We start from the raw sequence: 18,257 nt of genomic DNA on the forward strand, positions 1-18,257 counted from the left end.
AAGATTCTGCAAAATTACCTTCTTCAAACACCTTTTGCCAACATCGTCTTGTTTAGTTAAGTTGTCTTATTTATCTCAAATCCTTACTAAGCATAATTGTTAACATTAGGAATGTCTTGTGTGTTTTTGTTTTCTCTTAAGTTCAGGAATGTTGTAGAGGTTTGACTTAAAGGATTTGCATTTTAAAACGTTTGCCCTCTTCACAGAGGAAGACTTTGAGAAGTTGCCACAGTCCACCATTCCAGAGATGCAGCGCAGTAACCTGGCACCAGTCATCCTGCAGCTCAAGGCTTTAGGAATTGACAATGTGCTTAGATTTCCTTTCCTCTCGGTAAGTATGGGATTCTGCTTTAATTTTTCCGTGTTCCGTGGTTTGTCAACACGGTATAAGCCATTTTACAAGGACTGCAAGGTCTGCTGTCCTGTTGTGTTCATGTGGACCATATGCATATCTTCCTGTTAAGTGCCAGATTAAGAAGGAATAACGGTGTCCCTTTGCTTTTATCTTCCCTTTTGTTTCTACATGTCTCAAGGTTCTAAATGCCTGCAGGCTATAAGAGAGGTTAAAAAGAGCTTGTAAGTCCTGAATGTTCCATGGAAATTACTAGTACCGTGTTTCTCCAAAAATAAGACACCATCTTATATTTATTTTTCCTCAAAAAAACCACTATGGCTTATTTTCAGGGGATGTCTTAATATTTTCCTCCTCCTCCTGCCGTGGCTGGCATTGCTGCATGAGCAATTTAATAAAACATATATATTAAATGTAAGCATACTTGTACTGTTCAAATAATTTCCCCCACTAGCAGGATTTCGATGTTTTAGTTGCAGCTTTCTAAATCTTTGGATTTATGAGATCATATATATAACTTCCATTTTCCAGTGCCACCTTATCCTTGCAGTTCTGGAGTATTTAAATTTTCTGGTTTTGTACTTAATATTTGGACTTCAGTGCTTTATGTGCCTCCACAAGGCAGTTCTGAAACTCTGTTCATGTTAATCAGGGGCCGCCAACTTTTTTGAATGTTCAGAAAATGCAGTGGGCAATGGTCACAAGATGGTTTCCATGTGGGCATGGCATAACACAAAACGGCTGCCACATCTAAAAGAGCAAAAAAGAAAAGGGACTGCAAAATGGTGCAGCCATTCTTCCTCCCATCAGCTGCCCCATCAATAGTGAGGAAAGGAACTGTTTTCATCTTGCATTGAATAAAATGTAGACATGTTTAAGGGAGCTTGTTTAATTAAAAGAGGCTGCGGCACTGTGGACAAGAGCTAAGCAGGAAAGCCAAACAGTCTATTGTGGATTTTTACTGGGTGCCATGGAAGGTATTGGCACCTGCAGGCACCGAGTTGACGACACCCGAGCTAACCATTTGAGTGCAAGGCTCTAGTTTGCTGAGATGTTATCCAGCATGACTGCTAGAGAAATTTTTCTCGAGTAGCTAGCAAAACCAGGGGGTTTTGAAGTCTTGGTGTTTGCAGCCTGTACAAGGCTGTGAAGCAGTGTTCACCTGCATGGCTCACAACGTTTTCCAGGAAATATCTAAAAAAGTTTTCAACGGTGAAATACCTGCAGGCATAAGCGGTACCTGGGTGAGAGATCACATGGGAGCCCTTATCTGTGTCCCTTGAGTTCATTGTCATGTAATAAATGTTCCTACAGTAGGCAGAACAAATGGTATGTATGTGTTTTCCCCCCAGCCTCCACCTGCTCAGTCAATGGTGCAAGCTTTGGAGCTGCTCTATGCATTAGGAGGTAAGGTTCCTCTGCTGATTTCCGTCATATTTTTCAGCTGACTTGTGCACCATTGCCAGCAATGCTGTTAAGTTCATTAAGGCCCTGCACCTTTAGACTTAACTCCAAAATGGCAAAAGCAAAACTGAAATGTAATAGTAGACTTTTATTGTTAGCATCTCATGAAGAGCACGCCAGGCTTTTGAGATGCTGGGAGATAATGTGTTTTCTTTAAACAAGGTACTGTGGTTTCAAGATAGTCATTTATCTCTATAATCACTGTCGGGTTTCCATGCTCAGATTGTAGTTGCTTTCACATAATAATAATTGTCTTTGGTTCGTATAGAGGCACATGTGCAAGGCAAGCAGCTGATGGATTTTCATGGGTGGTCTGCAAGTACAGACATGTGAACAAGCCTTTCCTCATTATATAGCCCATTGGAGTAATTGAGAATTGTAATAAGTAAAGCATTCCTTCAAGGTGTGGGGTTTTCATTAGAACCCTCTCTCTTTCCTATTCTCAGCCTATATGGATATTGACTATATAGTTTTTATATAAAAGAAGGCACAAACTTATATAGCCAAGTCTGGGAGTGCTAGCTAGGCCCCTGTGTGCTAATAGTAGCTTTGGCTAGATGCTCCAGGAGCCCTCTTTGTCCTCTGCGGTAATACCTATAATCTGAGGTTGCTATCAGATCTATTTGCAAAGCATGCATAATTAAATCCTACAGTAAAAGAAGTAAGGGTGTGTTATATATGTGCCACTTCAAGATCAGAGACCACGTGAGGCAGCTGGGAAGATACAGGTCTGGTCAGTAGCTGAATGGGAGACATAATGGGAATACCGTGTGTACCACTTTTAGCTCCATGGTAGAAGAAGGGTGGGCTTAAATGTAGTAAAATAAAAATGCATCTGCTTTGTCTCATGGATGAAGTCAGTAGTGGTATGCAGGCTGCTGTTTTTGACTTTTGGCTTACTGATGGAGTTAATAAACAGCAGCTAGTATCTGAAGAAGTGTGCATGCACACGAAAGCTCATACCAAAACAAAAACTTAGTTGGTCTTTAAGGTGCTACTGAAGGAATTTTTTTATTTTACTTCGACCCAGACCAACACGGCTACCTACCTGTAACCAGCAGCTAGTATATAATCTCATGGAGTGCCTATGAAACCCATCTTGCATGCTGCAGAATGGCTTGTCTCTGATTCTCTCAGTAGCTCAAAAAAGTTTCTGCTTTTTAGATGCAGGAATAAATTTTAGCTCGAATTTTAGTTCCGCAGAATAGTACATGCAGTATTGCAATACCTCTCTGTGTAGAGAGTCATGCCTATAATTAATTTGTTTTGAAATACTTTATAACCCTGTGTTGAGTCATCAGTATGCATTTGCATTTTATATTGCTGCTGTTTTTCCTGCAGGGCTTGATAAATATTGCCGCCTCACGGAACCTCTTGGAATTAGGATAGCCGAGTTTCCTTTGAACCCCATGTTTGCAAAGATGCTCCTCGAATCAGGTAATGCCAGTGTCTTGCAACTGTAAATCAGCTTGTGCATAGTTAGTCCAGCTTAATTAACTTGCTGTAAGTCTCCAAGTGACTTCTGTGTTGTGGTATGTGGCATACAAGTATCATAAATAAATCCACCTCTATTGTGTTTGTTTTTGTTGCCGTAAACTGACTATTTGTTGTTTGAGCTAGATACCATAATGTGAACAAATGAGTCTTTGAATGCCAGATGCAACAGAGAATAGTGAAGAAGGTCGTTTGCATACTTAGGTTTTACATTGAGCTGGAAGCCTTTAATCCATTGCATGGCTCTGGAGATGTAATAGGCACTCCACAGTAGATGGTATTAGATTGCTGCCAGAATCTCAAGCAATATGGGATTTTAGTTGGATTATCTTCTGTGTGGTTGCTAGTGATGAACAGACATCCTGCGCTTCCTGCCTCAACTTGATTGAGAACTGAACATGTGTGTTAAATAAATGTAGTCCATCAACAGCTGCTGTTCTGGTATTTGGCCTGCTAATCACTATGTTACTGTTATTTAATTAAATGTATATACTGCCTTTTATCTGATGATCACAGGGCTGTTTGCAGCATGTTCTAATCTAGTAAATAGCTGCTTCAACAAGCATTTTGAAATGACATTTAGAGTTTCTGTTCTCCACTACAAAGCAGAAGCAAAATACTAGGATTGTATCCAGGAATAGCATCTGGCCAGCGAAAGTTGGCACCCCATTTCCGCCAATCCCCCGAACCCATTGTGACCCTCTGTGCTATATCCCATACAGTTCCAGGGGGTCACCTAGCCTTTAGGGAAGCATTTTTTTGGTGGGAAGAGGGACTGTATTAAGTTAGAGGAATTGGTGAAAACTGGGTGCCCTGCCCTGCAGAAGCACTTCTCTTGGATGGAGCCACCACTTTATATAACCCATAGTGTTTCCTGTCATATAGTTCTGTGAGAGCTGCTATAGCTATTTTTAATCCAGCAAGTGTGAGGAAGACAAAATTTTCTTTATGTGCTTTGTGTTGTCAGTGTAAAAGTAAAGTCCCTTCTCCCCTAAACTCATTTTGCAGGGAATTTTGGCTGCTCACAGGAGATCCTGAGCATTGCAGCCATGATGCAGATACAGAATATATTTATGATTCCTCCAAACCAAAAGACACAAGCTGTAAGTGCCATTTCTGAACTCAGCTCTGTTACATTGGTGCTCACCCACTGGAACTCACTGTCCAGGAAATCTGTTTGCCCTCACTGCTTAACTGGTGTTGCAAAGCAAACTGAAAAAATGTTGTTCCAGCAGTTCTGTTGCCTTGGCATATGTTGCTTCTTGCTTTGCATTTTAATTGTGATTGTTATTCAATCTTTGTTCCTGTTAACCTCCTTGGGCATATTTTGCAAGAAGTGGAAAAGTGAAATATAATATTTTTTTTGAGTAAGTTACTTGCTTTCAGGGTGTGGGGAAAGGAATGAAATACACATTCCAGCTTTTTCTGAGAGGTTGGAAAATGAACGATTTAATAGCTGAAAAAAATGTTGGACAGGCATACAAATTATGTCTAAGTTGAAAACATTGCATTACATTTATTTGTGCATACCTTCTAGTTGCAGGTGGTGAGCATGAGAATCTTACAGTATGTTTAATTTCCCCCCAAAGATTTATTAGAAATATGTAGTAGTTTTAAAACACTGGGTATGTGCGCTATTCCCCTTAAAAATGCTTTTAACAAAATAATGTTATTCATAGAAGAAACTGTAAGTACTAAATGCGGAAAGGAATAAGCAGTGAAAATGGTAAAGGTTGAGGGTTCTGTTCTCAAATTCATTCACAAGTGGAGTCCTATTGATATTGCTGAATGTGGTTCCTGTCTAAAGGGTGTCTGTGGGGTTTTGTTGTTGCCGCTTTACCAAAATGTTCCTCCTTTTCAGATCAGAGAACACAGAAAATTTGCTGTGGAGGAAGGCGACCATCTCACTATGCTTAATGCGTATGAAGCCTTTATAAAAGTAAGTAAGCTCAAAAGGAGGTACGAGATGTGCAGATTTTTGCCAGTCTTGAATCCAGTTGTTGTGGATGTTAGACGTTTGGGGACGTCCAACATAGTAATTAACAGGATCAGCTGTGTGTTGTGAGCTAAGCAAAGTCAGTTCTGGTTTTTATGTAGGCAGATTGTTGTGCAGAGCCCTAAAGCTCCGCTTAGTTTGATTGGGGAATATATTCATCTAAATCAAGCTAGGTTTGTCCTGGGGAGGGGGGGGGTAAAACCACAGCCCCACTGGTGTGTTTATCATTAGATATATTTAAAGCATTAGAGTACATTACCAAAAGCCCCATTCAGCCATTCTTGGAATTCAAAGATCCACAGCATGCCCTGCATATTATGACAATACATTCTGAAGTTTATTTTGCAGTGAAGACTAGGAACTTGTGTGTATGTTGTGATATTTAAAACAAATGATGAGGCTCTCAAGTCTCTCTCTCTCTCTCTCTCTCTCTCTCTCTCTCTCTCTCACACACACACACACACACACACACACACACACTCCATGTCCTCTGCTAACCCTTGACCTTGTAGAATATTTGTTTACCATCATGTTAATGCTTACACTTGGAGTGTAAAAATAATAATACAAATGCTTTGACTGCAGAATTCCCTCATCTATAATGGCTTTGTCAACTAAAATTTGGATTCAGAATGCACATAATTCCTCACAACACTGGAACCTGGGGGTCATCTAATGAAACTGAATATTAGTTAACTTTTGTCTGTCCTGAATCTTCTATGTCCACACAGAACATATTTAAACTCTGGGATTTGCTACCACCAGATGTGGTAATGGCCACTAAATTGGATGACTTTAAATGCTGTTAAGACAAATTCACAGAGGACAAGGCTCTCAATGGCTACTAGCCATTATGATGGTGCTGCCTTTGATATTGGAGGCAGTTTGCTGCTGAATGCCAGTTGTTGCAGATCATAAGTGGGAAGAGTTCTGTTCAGCTCATGTCCTATTTCTGGCCTTCCCATAGGCATCTTGTTGGTCACAGTGAGGACAGCCTACTGGCCTAGATGTGTCTTTTGTCTGATTCAGCCAGGCTCTTCTTAACATTCCTAACATGAGATTTTCCCAGGATCAACTGATGTGTTTGAACTGCAGGAGTAGCTACGTACCGGAGTCTCCTTTCCAGATTCTGGCCTTCAGCATGACCTGTTCTTGCCAGGAGAGTTGTAGGATTTTAGACCGACCTGTTGCAAACTGATTTTTGGCTGGTGCGTGCATCCCCACTCTCATAATATTAGGAAAAGAAACCTGGAGAAAAAGTCAGAGCTAACACCTTTATAAAGCAAGCTGTTTAAGGCGGCTCAGCTGTTCCTTTTTCTTTGCAGCACAACAAGAGTTCCCAGTGGTGTCAGGATCACTTTCTGAATTATAAAGGTCTTGTCCGAGCCACAACTGTGAGAGAGCAGCTGAAAAAACTTCTTGTCAAGTTCAAAGTACCAAAAAAGTCCAGTGAAGGTATGAGCAAGAGAGAAGAGATCTTAGCAATTTCTTATTTATTGCCTATACTCTGCTTAGTACAAAAAAAATAGAATTACCAACTGTGAGCTGCATGGGGGCTTCACAACATTTGTAGCACTGGTTTCTTTCCATTGTGCGTTAATCCAGTGGTGGCTGTCTGCTGATGGAAGAGAATCCATTACCAGAATGTGGCAATTTGTGGCGGTCTCCCAGTCTTCCTTTAACCCATGCCCACACTAAATCTGCTCCACACAGTTGAGGGACCTTCTAGAGCAGACTTAGTGTGGCATAGGGGACTGCAGGAATGGTAGGGGTGCCACCAAAAATTGCCACCTCCCGTTTTGCTGAATGAAAGCCTTCCATCAGTAGACAGTCACCACTGGATTCCACTCTTGCTTTTTTTAGCATGATCGTCCATTATCCATTTGCTTTACACTGCTTCAGTGATGTATATTGTATTTTTTACTAGTGTAAAAGCTTTCTAATGTACTAAGTGTAGAGTACCTCTTCCTCACTTTTACAGTCATTTCAGTCTTAGTATAACAAGCTAGAATATTTATTTAAACCCATGGGTTCTGGAAACTGGAATAGACTTTTATTAGCTTTGCAGACAGGCCTTTTGGAGTCTGAAACTTCCCCCTTTCCTGCAAAGTCTATTTATGTTTGACTAGATTATATGTTGCATTGGGGCGGGGGGAGCCAGGCAACAGTATAGTGTATTGTGGAAACAGAAGTGAACACACCTAATCAGAAAAATTGCTTATGTACCTTAAGCAGGAAGGTGGTTATTAAAGAGAGCACAAAATCAGAAGCATGCTTAGCATAAGTTAAATGCGTACATACCTTGGTTCCAGGTGTGTATGGCTGTAAACATAAAGGGCATAAATGAAAAAATGTAATCACAGGCAAATTTTTATTAAGATTTATTCTTCACCCTTCAATTAAGTTATCAGGATAGCTAACAAAAATCCAGTTCCATAGTACAATACAATAAGATGTAACCCATCATAGTACTTGAAGTTCAGTGTTTTTTAAAACTACTGAAATTGTAGGTGATATTCAACTAAGTTTTACTCAGAGGGAACTCATTGAAATTAATTAACATGACTTAGTGTGCTATGAGTAAAACTTACTTGGATACCATCCTATGTATGTAAAAACAAAACAAAATGAAAGATGTCTGGAAGAATGCTTTCCTCCTCTCTTTTTGTTCAACAGTTGCCACAGTAAGGAAAAGCTTAGGGCAGATACATGTAGTGATTTTTGTTGTTTTAATGGAAAGCAGATGTCAATTTCAGCAGATGAATTGTGTGTGTGTGTGTGCGCGCGCGCATAAGAAGGGATGGGAGCTTAGGCACTTTTCATCTGGCGCTCCCCCCCCCACTTCACTCCCTTAGCTCCTTTTTCACCCATGTAGAAAAGGATATTTGCCTATACTATTTCCCTTTGCAAGTGGAAGAGCAACTGGGGGGGGGAAGGGAATGGTGTTGAACAGAAAACCAGCAGTAGAGAAAGGTTAAGCATCCCCTCCCATTCTATTCTCAAAATGTCAGCCTCCTACAGCTGGTTTTTGTTTAAACTTTTTTTTTTTAAAAAAACCCAGACAATGTGTTACGTGTGTTTGCCATGTAAAATTTAGTTTGGTCCCTTCCAGAAGATGCCCGAGATCTGTCACATCTCAGAAAGTGATCAGCTCCACCTAATTTATCCGGTTGTGATAACAATTCAGTCATCTCTTGAGTTTGAAAAGAGATAAAACAGCTCTGTGATGCTTAACATCCCAAATAGTGAGCACTAAACTAAGTGAGATTTTTGAAATTCCTCCAGAGTTCCACTTTCCCCCTTGCTCGTTTGCGATCATTTGACTAGGCAGTTAATTTGCTCTTGACCATTGGCCACACTGGCTGAAGTTGATGTGAGTTGTAATCCAAAACATTTGAAGCACACAATGTTGGAGAAAGCTGGTCTGTCTGATGAGCTTTGTGGAATGACTGGTCCATTTCCTCCTTTTAGGAGATCCAGACCCTGTTCTAAGGTGTATAGTTTCGGGATTCTTTGCTAACGCAGCCAGATTTCACTCTACCGGAGCATACAGGTAAATGTGAGGTTTATTGTGATAAACATCCCAAAATGAACAAAAACACTGTCCTGGCTTTACTAGTGATAATTACTGTAGTTCAGGCCTCTGAGAGTAAGCGAAGGGAACATAGCGGGGCCATGTAGATCAGAATTGTCTTTAAATCCTTAACAAAGGGCTCATTGGAAAGCCAATAGCCATTAAAAAAATAATGATGCTTTCTTGTCAGTGCCATCAGGTTGGAACAAATTGGCATTCTGTCTCCTGGCTTAGTTGAGCTTCAACAGCTGAGAAGAGACTGGGGAAAAAACTTGAAGCAGTCCACTAAGTGGACTGAGCAATATTTCAGGTCAATAAGAGGTAAAGAAAGGTATTTCAAAGGCACCAATAAATAAACAAGCTTCCAGGTCAGTTTTCAGCATCCTTTAAAAGTTTTGCTTATCTATGATCAGGCTTATAATTGAGGAATTAGACACAGTCCCATTGCTGCCTTGCTTTGTCGTCATAATGAATAAACATTGTAAGTGTAAAATAATTGTTCTTCTTTCAAGGACTATTCGCGATGACCACGAACTTTATATACACCCCACCTCAGTGTTATATGCAGAGAAGCCTCCTCGTTGGTACGTTGAAAAGGTTTTCATTAGCGTGCTGGTTGAGCTTGACACTCTACATCATTGAGAGTTGCTTCTTTCACAGAACACAGCCCATCTGGTAGATTGTGGCTTCAGAATGCGCACTGTACTCTTCATTCCACACTACACTTACATCGAGAAAAATCGATAAAGGTAGATGGAGCACTACCAGCAACAAGTTGTAGAAGTTGTTGCATGACTGGGAAGCCAAGTAGCTGGCTTCCCCCTCCCAAACAGCAGGATCAAGAAGCTTGTGATCTAAGAGGGTGTAAACATTTGCTTCCATGAGAGTGGGGAGGTTTGTAATGCCTTTACGAAGGCATGCATGTGAAATTCAGCATATCTTATGCATATCCTCCAACTTTGAAGGATGATGCAATGAGCAACAACCGGTAGTGCTGCCTTTGTGTTTTGATTGCGGTATAAAAACGTACACTTGCATTAGATGGTTTTCCAACCATTGGGAATGACATTACAGGCTGGGTAGTAACCCAATCCACGTCAAGTCATAAGGAGATGGTAGGCAACATAGAGAGGGATCTTCTATACAGGGAATTCAGGTGGGAACATGCATAAAGATAGTGGGTGGTATTCATATTTTATACATAGTAAACCCATTGAAATTAATGGACATGGCTAAGTCAGGTTTGCTCTCAGTGAAACTTAGTTGAATACCACCCAGTGACTTTTGAATTAAGGCTTGGTGTCTAGATGTTGAAACCTTTCCGAGGCAATAATAAGTGGGAATGTATCCAAATGTTCTCTTAGTGGATGTGCCTTTTCTTGCTATATTTTTAGGGTTGTCTACAATGAAGTCATGCAGACCTCAAAGTATTACATGCGAGACGTTACAGCAATTGAATCTGCTTGGCTATTGGAACTGGCCCCTCACTTTTACCAGCAAGGAACGGTACGGACTCGGCATAGCCTCCAAACGGTACCACTGCCGTATTGGCAGCTCTTGTTATTCTATGCTTTTTCCTGTGCTTGCGAAATGGGTTTGCATAAGTATATCCCTCTCCCCGCCCCGTAGCTTTTGCTTGTATTTATTTAATTGTCTGACAGCTACCAATAATTAATAAAACTCTGTCTCAGATAAAGATTACTTTATATCACAATATTATGCAGATAAATGTGAATTAGCTTAAAATCACAACATTTCTTCTAACAGTGCCTCATAGGATAGGTAGTCCACGTTGTAGTCTAGCTGTTGCCCAAAGCTCTGACCAGTTGTACACCACAACTATCGCAATACAGTGCCTCCAACTGGTCTAGAAGAGTTTGATGATCAATTGTATCAAAGGCTTTGAGAGGTCTAGCCGTACGGAAAGGATCGTGCTCCCTCAGTTGAGTTCTCAGTACAAATAATCCACCAGAGCAGTTTCTGTTCAGAACAGTGGCCTGAAAGCTAAGTGATAATAGATCTAGAAAAACCAGTTCCACACTCGTATCTGTTGCTTACATTTTCAATGTTATACGGCACTACAGTAACCATATGCAACCTGGTACACAAAACCTCTATGCTTGGGCAGTGTGTGAACCCATCCTGAAATCAGAGATGTTACCTGCTTTGTGTCCTGTAATGCATTCAAACCCATCCTGAAATTAGAGATGTTACCTGCTTTGTGTCCTGTAATGCATTCAAATTGATTGTGCTGCAGGACATAAAAAAAGTTCTGGAAGTGGTTTTGGCCACTTAACAAAACTATTTCAGGTATGGTTTGAGAAGGAAATGAGCCAACACCACAATTATATTAAATCTTCCAGGAATCCGGTATCTATAATTAAGTGAGTTGATAGCACTGAAAATATTCCAATATTGTGCCTCCCTGTGTCACATATAAAGTGGTGCCTTTAACTACACAGCAGTTATGCAAATCATTATTCCATTACTTAATCCAAAGTAACTGGCAATTGCTGTAGTAATTGCTCATAATTATCATAGCTTCATATTATACGACTCCATAGGCATGTTGTGCCTCCTTGCATGACTATAAATTCTGGCAGAAACTTCTCAGTGAAAAGTCTGGCACAATTTAAAAATAATATCAGTTATGTGTGATTGGTCAGAATTACACAAATATACCAAAATTTGTTAAATTGAGAATTTGTTCAATGTTCGTTATATACAGAGTAGATTCATTTAAGTTAACGGAAATGGTTAACCTAGGTCCATTGTTTTCACTGTGTCTACTCTAAATATCACTTGATGGATGCAACCCAGTGTTTCGGGAGATGGGGGCAATCTATTTTTGACTGCTTTTGCCCAGATTGGAAAATAATAGTCATATCAGCAGGAAAACTTCTTCTTTTTCTTTTTTTAAAAGAAAAGCTTTCATACTTGGGCTAAATGCAGCAAACAGCAGAAACTAGGAGGCTGTTCCACAATGCAGGAACTAAGGATATCTGGCTCTGTGAACCATTTGATGCAAAGTCTCTAAATTGTGAGACTTAGTGGCATCTCCAGATATGAGAGCTCAGGTAGAAATTGTGTGGAGGTATTCCCTAAGGTATCCTGAGTTCCTAACATATTGCGATGCAACTTCCTATTTTGAAGCTTGAAAAGTAGAAATGTGAGTAACTCACATACCTACTTTTTACCACTTCTAAGAACGTTGAAAGTGACTTTAGAACTGTCTTTACCTGTTACCTGTAGCAGTGTGATTGGTGCCACATTGTTGTTGTATCCCACACTACTCTGGCAGTATAAGGTTGTCCCCCCCCCCAAGAAGTGATTTGGGCACAATGCCAAGGCAGTTATTGCTGCCATGTTGTGTAGATGCACTCAGATCTATGTAACAGGCGTGACCCAGCATTTTATGCCTTAGGGAGTAATGTTGGAGCAACCATAAGATGGCAGAAGCCACACTTCTCCATGTAAAGTGCAAAGTAACCTTAAGGCTAGTGCTAAAAGCTGGAGGTTGGGTGGTAATGGTATGCTTCTGGAGACAAAGAGGGAAGAGAAGGAATAAGAGAACCCCTGGAAATAGCTTGATCCCACACCACAAGCATGCACTGGAATGCAGAAACCCTCTTCTTGGAAAGACTGGTTGGGTCTCTATAATGCTAGAGTTGCCATTGGTGTGATAACCTGTTGTCTTTGCAATAAATAAAGGCATTACCCTGACAGCCTTAATACTGTTATGGTAGATAACAATATAGCAGATGTTTTTGTTTAAGCACCAGGCAGCCAAGTCGTCTGGCTTTTTAAATACCACTGATTCCTATACTGGCAATGCTGGCGGGCTTGATGGGTTTTCTCGGCTATTGCAAAATGACATTTTAGTTGGCATCGAGTTCCTAATGCAGGACGGAATTTGTCGCTAACATGGAGACTGATGTAATTTGGAATAGAAAAGTATATCGCTTGGAGCATTTATGAATTTTACGAAAACCAAAAACAATGCTTTCGTTTCTTTGCAGCACCTTTCCCTGAAAGCCAAAAGAACTAAAGTGGACGATCACTGACTCGCCGCGGCTGTTGAACTTTGCAGCGCGAGATGCAGAACCTGCCGCCAATTTGAAACTGTGCTACTGTCCATCCAACAATTAGTTGATTAGCAGCCGGACCCCACATCAACTATAACTGTTGAAATGCCTGCCTGCCAGGATCCTGTAGGGATTTTTGCATGACCAATACATTGTAACACTTAAGTAGAGCTTGCATTGTGGATATTTTTTTATCCCACAGTCTTACATGTGATGACCGCTCCTGTTCCCCAGGGCGATTTTGCTCCTTTTAAACTAGGTACAGTAGTTTGAAACTAACAGTACAAAAGAAGACATAACAAAATTGTAGGGAATTTCGCAATATGTGGATAGCAGCACTTGAACCCCTTGGGGAGGAAAGGGGAGGGCGGGTGGGGAACGACACCCTCGGAATGAGGAAGTGGCGCTCAGGATCCTTTAGACCACTGTGAAAGCTGTTGGTCATCCTAGACCTGCCTGCAAATTGTAGGCAGATTTGGGACCACAAGCAAAGCCTTGAAATACCTTAATGGGTTGCAATGAAAACCTTGAAACTGTGATTGTGCCTAACTGCTGTGATTTTTCTTTCTTCTTTTTTGCTGTCAAGCAATAGGTTTCTAATACTTTACTGACTTTCCCTTCTTTTCTCATTCACATTTTTTTTCATGAATTGCTTTCAAGCTGAACCTGTTTCCATAAACATGATGTCTTAACATGCACCAAAGTTTCCCACCCACCCCAAAGTTTAGAGAGAAGTTTAATTGGGCAGGATGTACATTATGTTCACAAGCAAGGTTGGATGCAAGTTGCTTGCCTTTTTGTTTCAGAACGAGAAATGACTTGAGGGGCAGCCTCTTGCAGAAATAATCTGGTTGTATTACTAACTTTTTTTGATCCTGTGGATGTTGAAAAACTGCTGTGCTAGATCTGTAGTCTTGCAAATCTTGCTTTGGAGCGAGAGTCATGATTGCCACCACAAATCAGACAGTTGGCAGTTGTATATTTTAAAAGTATAAACCTCTTTGCAGCCTGGAAGCCATCAAAGTAACATATAACAAAATCAGTGGGGTGGGGTGGGGTGAGCCCGCAGAAAAAAAGTGTTGGTGGGGGCGTACCATCATTAGACAGACACAGGAGGACCATCTTGAGAGGAAGTTCTCTTTTGTTCTCCAGACTGCGGAGGAAGAAGTTGAAGAGGTGCCTTTCACCAGGAAGCCGGACAGTGGCAGGGCCACTTGGACCTCCACTGAGTGTCCTGAAGATGTAAAGGTAAAGGGACCCCTGACTATTAGGTCCAGTCGTGACCGACTCTGGGGTTGCGGCGCTCATCTCGTGTTATTGGCCGAGGGAGCCGGCGTACAGCTTCCAGGTCATGTGGCCAGCATGACAAAGCTGCTTCTGGCGGACCAGAGCAGCTCATGGAAACGCCGTTTACCTTCCCGCCAGAGCGGTACCTATTTATCTACTTGCACTTTGACGTGCTTTTGAACTGCTAGGTGGGCAGGAGCGGGGACCGAGCAATAGGAGTTCACCCCGTCGCAGGGATTTGAATCGCCGACCTGATCAGCAAGCCCTAGGCTTTGTGGTTTAACCCACAGTGCCACTTCCTGTTATTTCCAAACAAAAAACCCCACACCATTCCTTATTCTGCTTCTGATGTCACTACAGTATAAGATTGAAATATGATCTATGAGGAGAAGTTGGGTCTTCTCATCTTCTTATGCTTCTTAATCCCTTTCCTTGAGTGCAAATTCCACTTGCTTCCATCTTGCATAGAGGTAATATCTGATTAGAATGAGTTCCCAGCTTGCAATTTGTACAACTGACCCGTTTTCAGGGAAAGTTCCTGTTGCTATGTGAGCTAGTGAAATCTATCTGATGGTGCTGCCTTTAGGTCAGTGAACGCCATTGTGCTTCCATGAACCCTGGAAAAGAAATGCATATAGCATACATGGTGAACTTAGCAGCTGTTATGACTACCTTCCTCAAAGGCGAAGTGTGGTCTGTGTAGCATGCACTGGTTAAACTGCAGTTGCTGCCTTCCCACACAAAAACCCCTTTGTTGCATCAGCAATATAGTTTCAGATAAGTAAATATTTATTTTCACATAACATTTAATTTACAGTGATGTGGTTTCAATGTGTGGGTTTGGTTTTAGAACATTGGGTTGTTGTTGTTTTTGAATGCCTTGTTCCTTCCCCTCTTTTTAAAACGTGTAAATGACAGCATTTTATTTATTTTTTTACTCAGAATAAGGGTCTTCCTTGCCCTGGATGTGCATTAAGAGCCACTTTTTCAGATCTTCCCTCCCATTCTGCTCCCCACAAACTTGCAAAGAAGCTTGTTCTGTCAGAATGTGGTCCACTCAGTGTCTTTGTGCTGTATATATTAGCTTAACAAAATTTCATTCCCACCCCTGGAATTCTGATGCAACTGGGTTTTTCCCTCTCTTTCTCTCTCTCCGTATGTGAACTCTGTAGAGCCGGGGTTGTCTTATTATTTTTATGTACTGCGTGGTGTCCAGAATATTGTTGACGCTCCGTTATGGGCATCTGAACTTGTATCTAAAAGCTGTTTTCCCTTTCAAGGAGCTTACAAAGACCCAGATACAAAGTGTGTAAATTTCCGTCCTGCTTTGTCCTCTGGTATCATACTTTATAGAGAAAATAAATAAATAAATAAATAAATAAAGCAAGCTGTGGAATTAAGAAATACTGGATTGTTGCGCCTATTAATGCTTATTAAGTTGTGGAACCTCTTAAGTTAATTACGTATCTGCATCACTTAGTAAGACTTCGTTTTACAGGTGAAACTCGGAAAATTAGAATATCGTCGAAAAGTGCATTTATTTCAGTAATGCAACTTATTATTTTTTACAAATGCTTTCTTTTGGAATTTCCACAGTAATAAAACAAATAGTTGCAATAATACAATAATAAACAAAAATAAACATCGCTATTACATTTCATTAATTACATTCCATTTATAATTGACCCGCCTAACAACAAATAATTACAATTACAACAAATAAAGGCTTGACATATCTTGCTTTGCATGTCACGCATCTATCTCATATATTGGTTTCACCTTTTAAGTTGCGTTACTGAAATAAATGCACTTTTTGATGATATTCTAATTTTTCGAGTTTCACCTGTATTAGGGACCGATGGGAAGTTGTTTTGGAGAATGAATTTGTTGTAAATATATTCACTGGCTTTGTCATGTGTACTCTGCACCTTAATCAAAATCATCTGTCAAGAAAAACTGAAGTGAATACATTTATCAGACTTACTTATTAAACTACTTTAACTTTGCCATTTGTGTTGCCCCCCCACCCCCACATGCAGCTGTAATTTCTTTAAAAACAAATTAAAAAACCACACACACGCAGGCTCCACAAGCAAAAATAAACATATAATTACCAACAGTCCAACAGCCACAAAGAGTCACCGAGTCACCAAGAGATGAGGCCCAAAGGTTTATTGAAAGAAGCCAAGTCGTGCTCGTTGAAAAAATGGGTTGGTGAAGTTGCAAAGCATGATACTTTGAGGACCACCTTTCTTGGTACAAGCCAAGCCTAATAAGATTCGGGGAGATCTTGCTGGTCATTGTCACTTAGTGGGCCTTAACATAAGGTTACCAGACGTCCCTGTTTCCCAGGGACAGTCCCCGGATTTACGCACCAGTCCCCAAACAAAATCCATTGAAGTTGAAAGGTGTCCCTGGATTTATTGAAAAAAATCTGGTAACTTTAACAGCACGCACTCTGCAATGCCTTCCCTCAGGTCGTTATTCTCTGTAAATGCCTTTGAAAAACTCTTTCCAGGACCCTTAACTTTTATTTATTTATACATTGCTCAGTTTCATTTTTCCTCCATGAAAAAAGTGAGGTCTGAATATGGTGGTCTGAAGCTCAACATCAAAAAAACCAAGATCATGGCCACTGGTCCCATCCCCTCCTGGCAAATAGAAGGGGAAGAAATGGAGGCAGTGAGAGATTTTACTTTCTTGGGCTCCTTGATCACTGCAGATGGTGACAGCGGTCACGAAATTAAAAGACGCCTGCTTCTTGGGAGAAAAGCAATGACAAACCTAGACAGCATCTTAAAAAGCAGAGACATTACCTTGCCTACAAAGGTCCATATAGTTAAAGCTATGGTTTTCCCAGTAATGATGTATGAAAGTGAGAGCTGGACTATAAAGAAGGCTGATCACCGAAGAATTGATGCTTTTGAATTATGGTGCTGGAGGAGACTCTTGAGAGTCCCATGGACTGCAAGAAGATCAAACCTATCCATTCTGAAGGAAATCAGCCCTGAGTACTCACTAGAAGGACAGATCCTGAAGCTGAGGCTTCAATACTTTGGCCACCTTCATGAGAATAGAAGACTCCCTGGAAAAGACCTTGATGTTGGGAAAGATGGAGGGCACAAGGAGAAGGGGACGACAGAGGACGAGATGGTTGGACAGTGTTCTCGAAGCTACCAACATTAGTTTGACCAAACTGCGGGAGGCAGTGGAAGACAGGAGTGCCTGGCGTGCTATGGTCCATGGGGTCACGAAGAGTCGGACACGACTAAACGACAGTTTCATTTTTATTTGAGATATGCACTTTTATTTTCTTTTTATTCAGTTGTTAGATAATTTTTTGAATGTTGGTATTTTTTATTATAAACTGCTTTGGGAGGTTTTATTGTTTTAATAATATGTTTATAAATTTTTTACATTTAAAAAAAAGAATTAATGAAGCAGGCCCCCCAATGGAGACCGTTCCAAATTATGTACTTCAAGATTTGTACATTTTTCTTTCTTTCTTTTGCACAATTCTTTCATTGGTAATACAAAAGGGAGAAATCATATGAATCAAATAAATAATAATACACCCTGCAATGGCAATACTCAGGATGACCATCAAGCCTATCACTTCCCTCTTTTAATAAGAAATGAGAGATTATTTTTCTAAAGGCTGCATACTCAGAAAGCTGGGTGCTATGCCCATTAGCCTCATTATGTGCTTTTTTGTACTTAATGTTGAATCACAGGAAGACAGTCAGTTCTGAATATTAGCTGTTTTGAACTGAAAGATTCAGGTACTCAAGCAGAATTATTCAGATAAACAGAAATATAAAAGGGTAACATTATTTAATATTGTCACCTTGTACTCATCGATTAAATTTAAGCTTGTGGAGGGATGAATGGCTTCCTGAATTGGATTACAAGACAGAGAATCTTCAGAAGTTGCTAGTTTTGGTTGACATGTCAGTGGAAATACCAGTGGTTAACTTCTAAAAACTATCTGAGAGGGCCTCTACT

The 18,257-nt window shown here is 40.5% G+C and overlaps 1 protein-coding gene across 4 annotated transcripts in view; it reads left to right on the forward strand.

Moving 5' to 3' along the window:
* Positions 1-15,945, forward strand: part of DHX35 (DEAH-box helicase 35) — a 35,381-nt gene extending 19,436 nt beyond the window's left edge. For 2 of the 4 annotated variants that reach the window (XM_060277269.1, XM_035123233.2), the window contains 10 exons: positions 207-331; positions 1,705-1,759; positions 3,158-3,253; positions 4,319-4,413; positions 5,172-5,249; positions 6,632-6,761; positions 8,778-8,859; positions 9,393-9,464; positions 10,275-10,413; positions 12,900-15,945. In XM_060277269.1, the coding sequence (XP_060133252.1) occupies positions 207-331; positions 1,705-1,759; positions 3,158-3,253; positions 4,319-4,413; positions 5,172-5,249; positions 6,632-6,761; positions 8,778-8,859; positions 9,393-9,464; positions 10,275-10,413; positions 12,900-12,944 (917 nt within the window). In that variant the 3' untranslated portion in view covers positions 12,945-15,945. The remainder of the gene's footprint in view (positions 1-206; positions 332-1,704; positions 1,760-3,157; positions 3,254-4,318; positions 4,414-5,171; positions 5,250-6,631; positions 6,762-8,777; positions 8,860-9,392; positions 9,465-10,274; positions 10,414-12,899) is intronic. The other 2 variants (XM_060277270.1, XM_035123234.2) reach the window with 2 other exon arrangements.
* Positions 15,946-18,257: the final 2,312 nt, after the last annotated feature.

The sequence above is a fragment of the Zootoca vivipara genome, chromosome 7, assembly GCF_963506605.1.
Source record: "Zootoca vivipara chromosome 7, rZooViv1.1, whole genome shotgun sequence".
Taxonomy (NCBI): domain Eukaryota; kingdom Metazoa; phylum Chordata; class Lepidosauria; order Squamata; family Lacertidae; genus Zootoca; species Zootoca vivipara.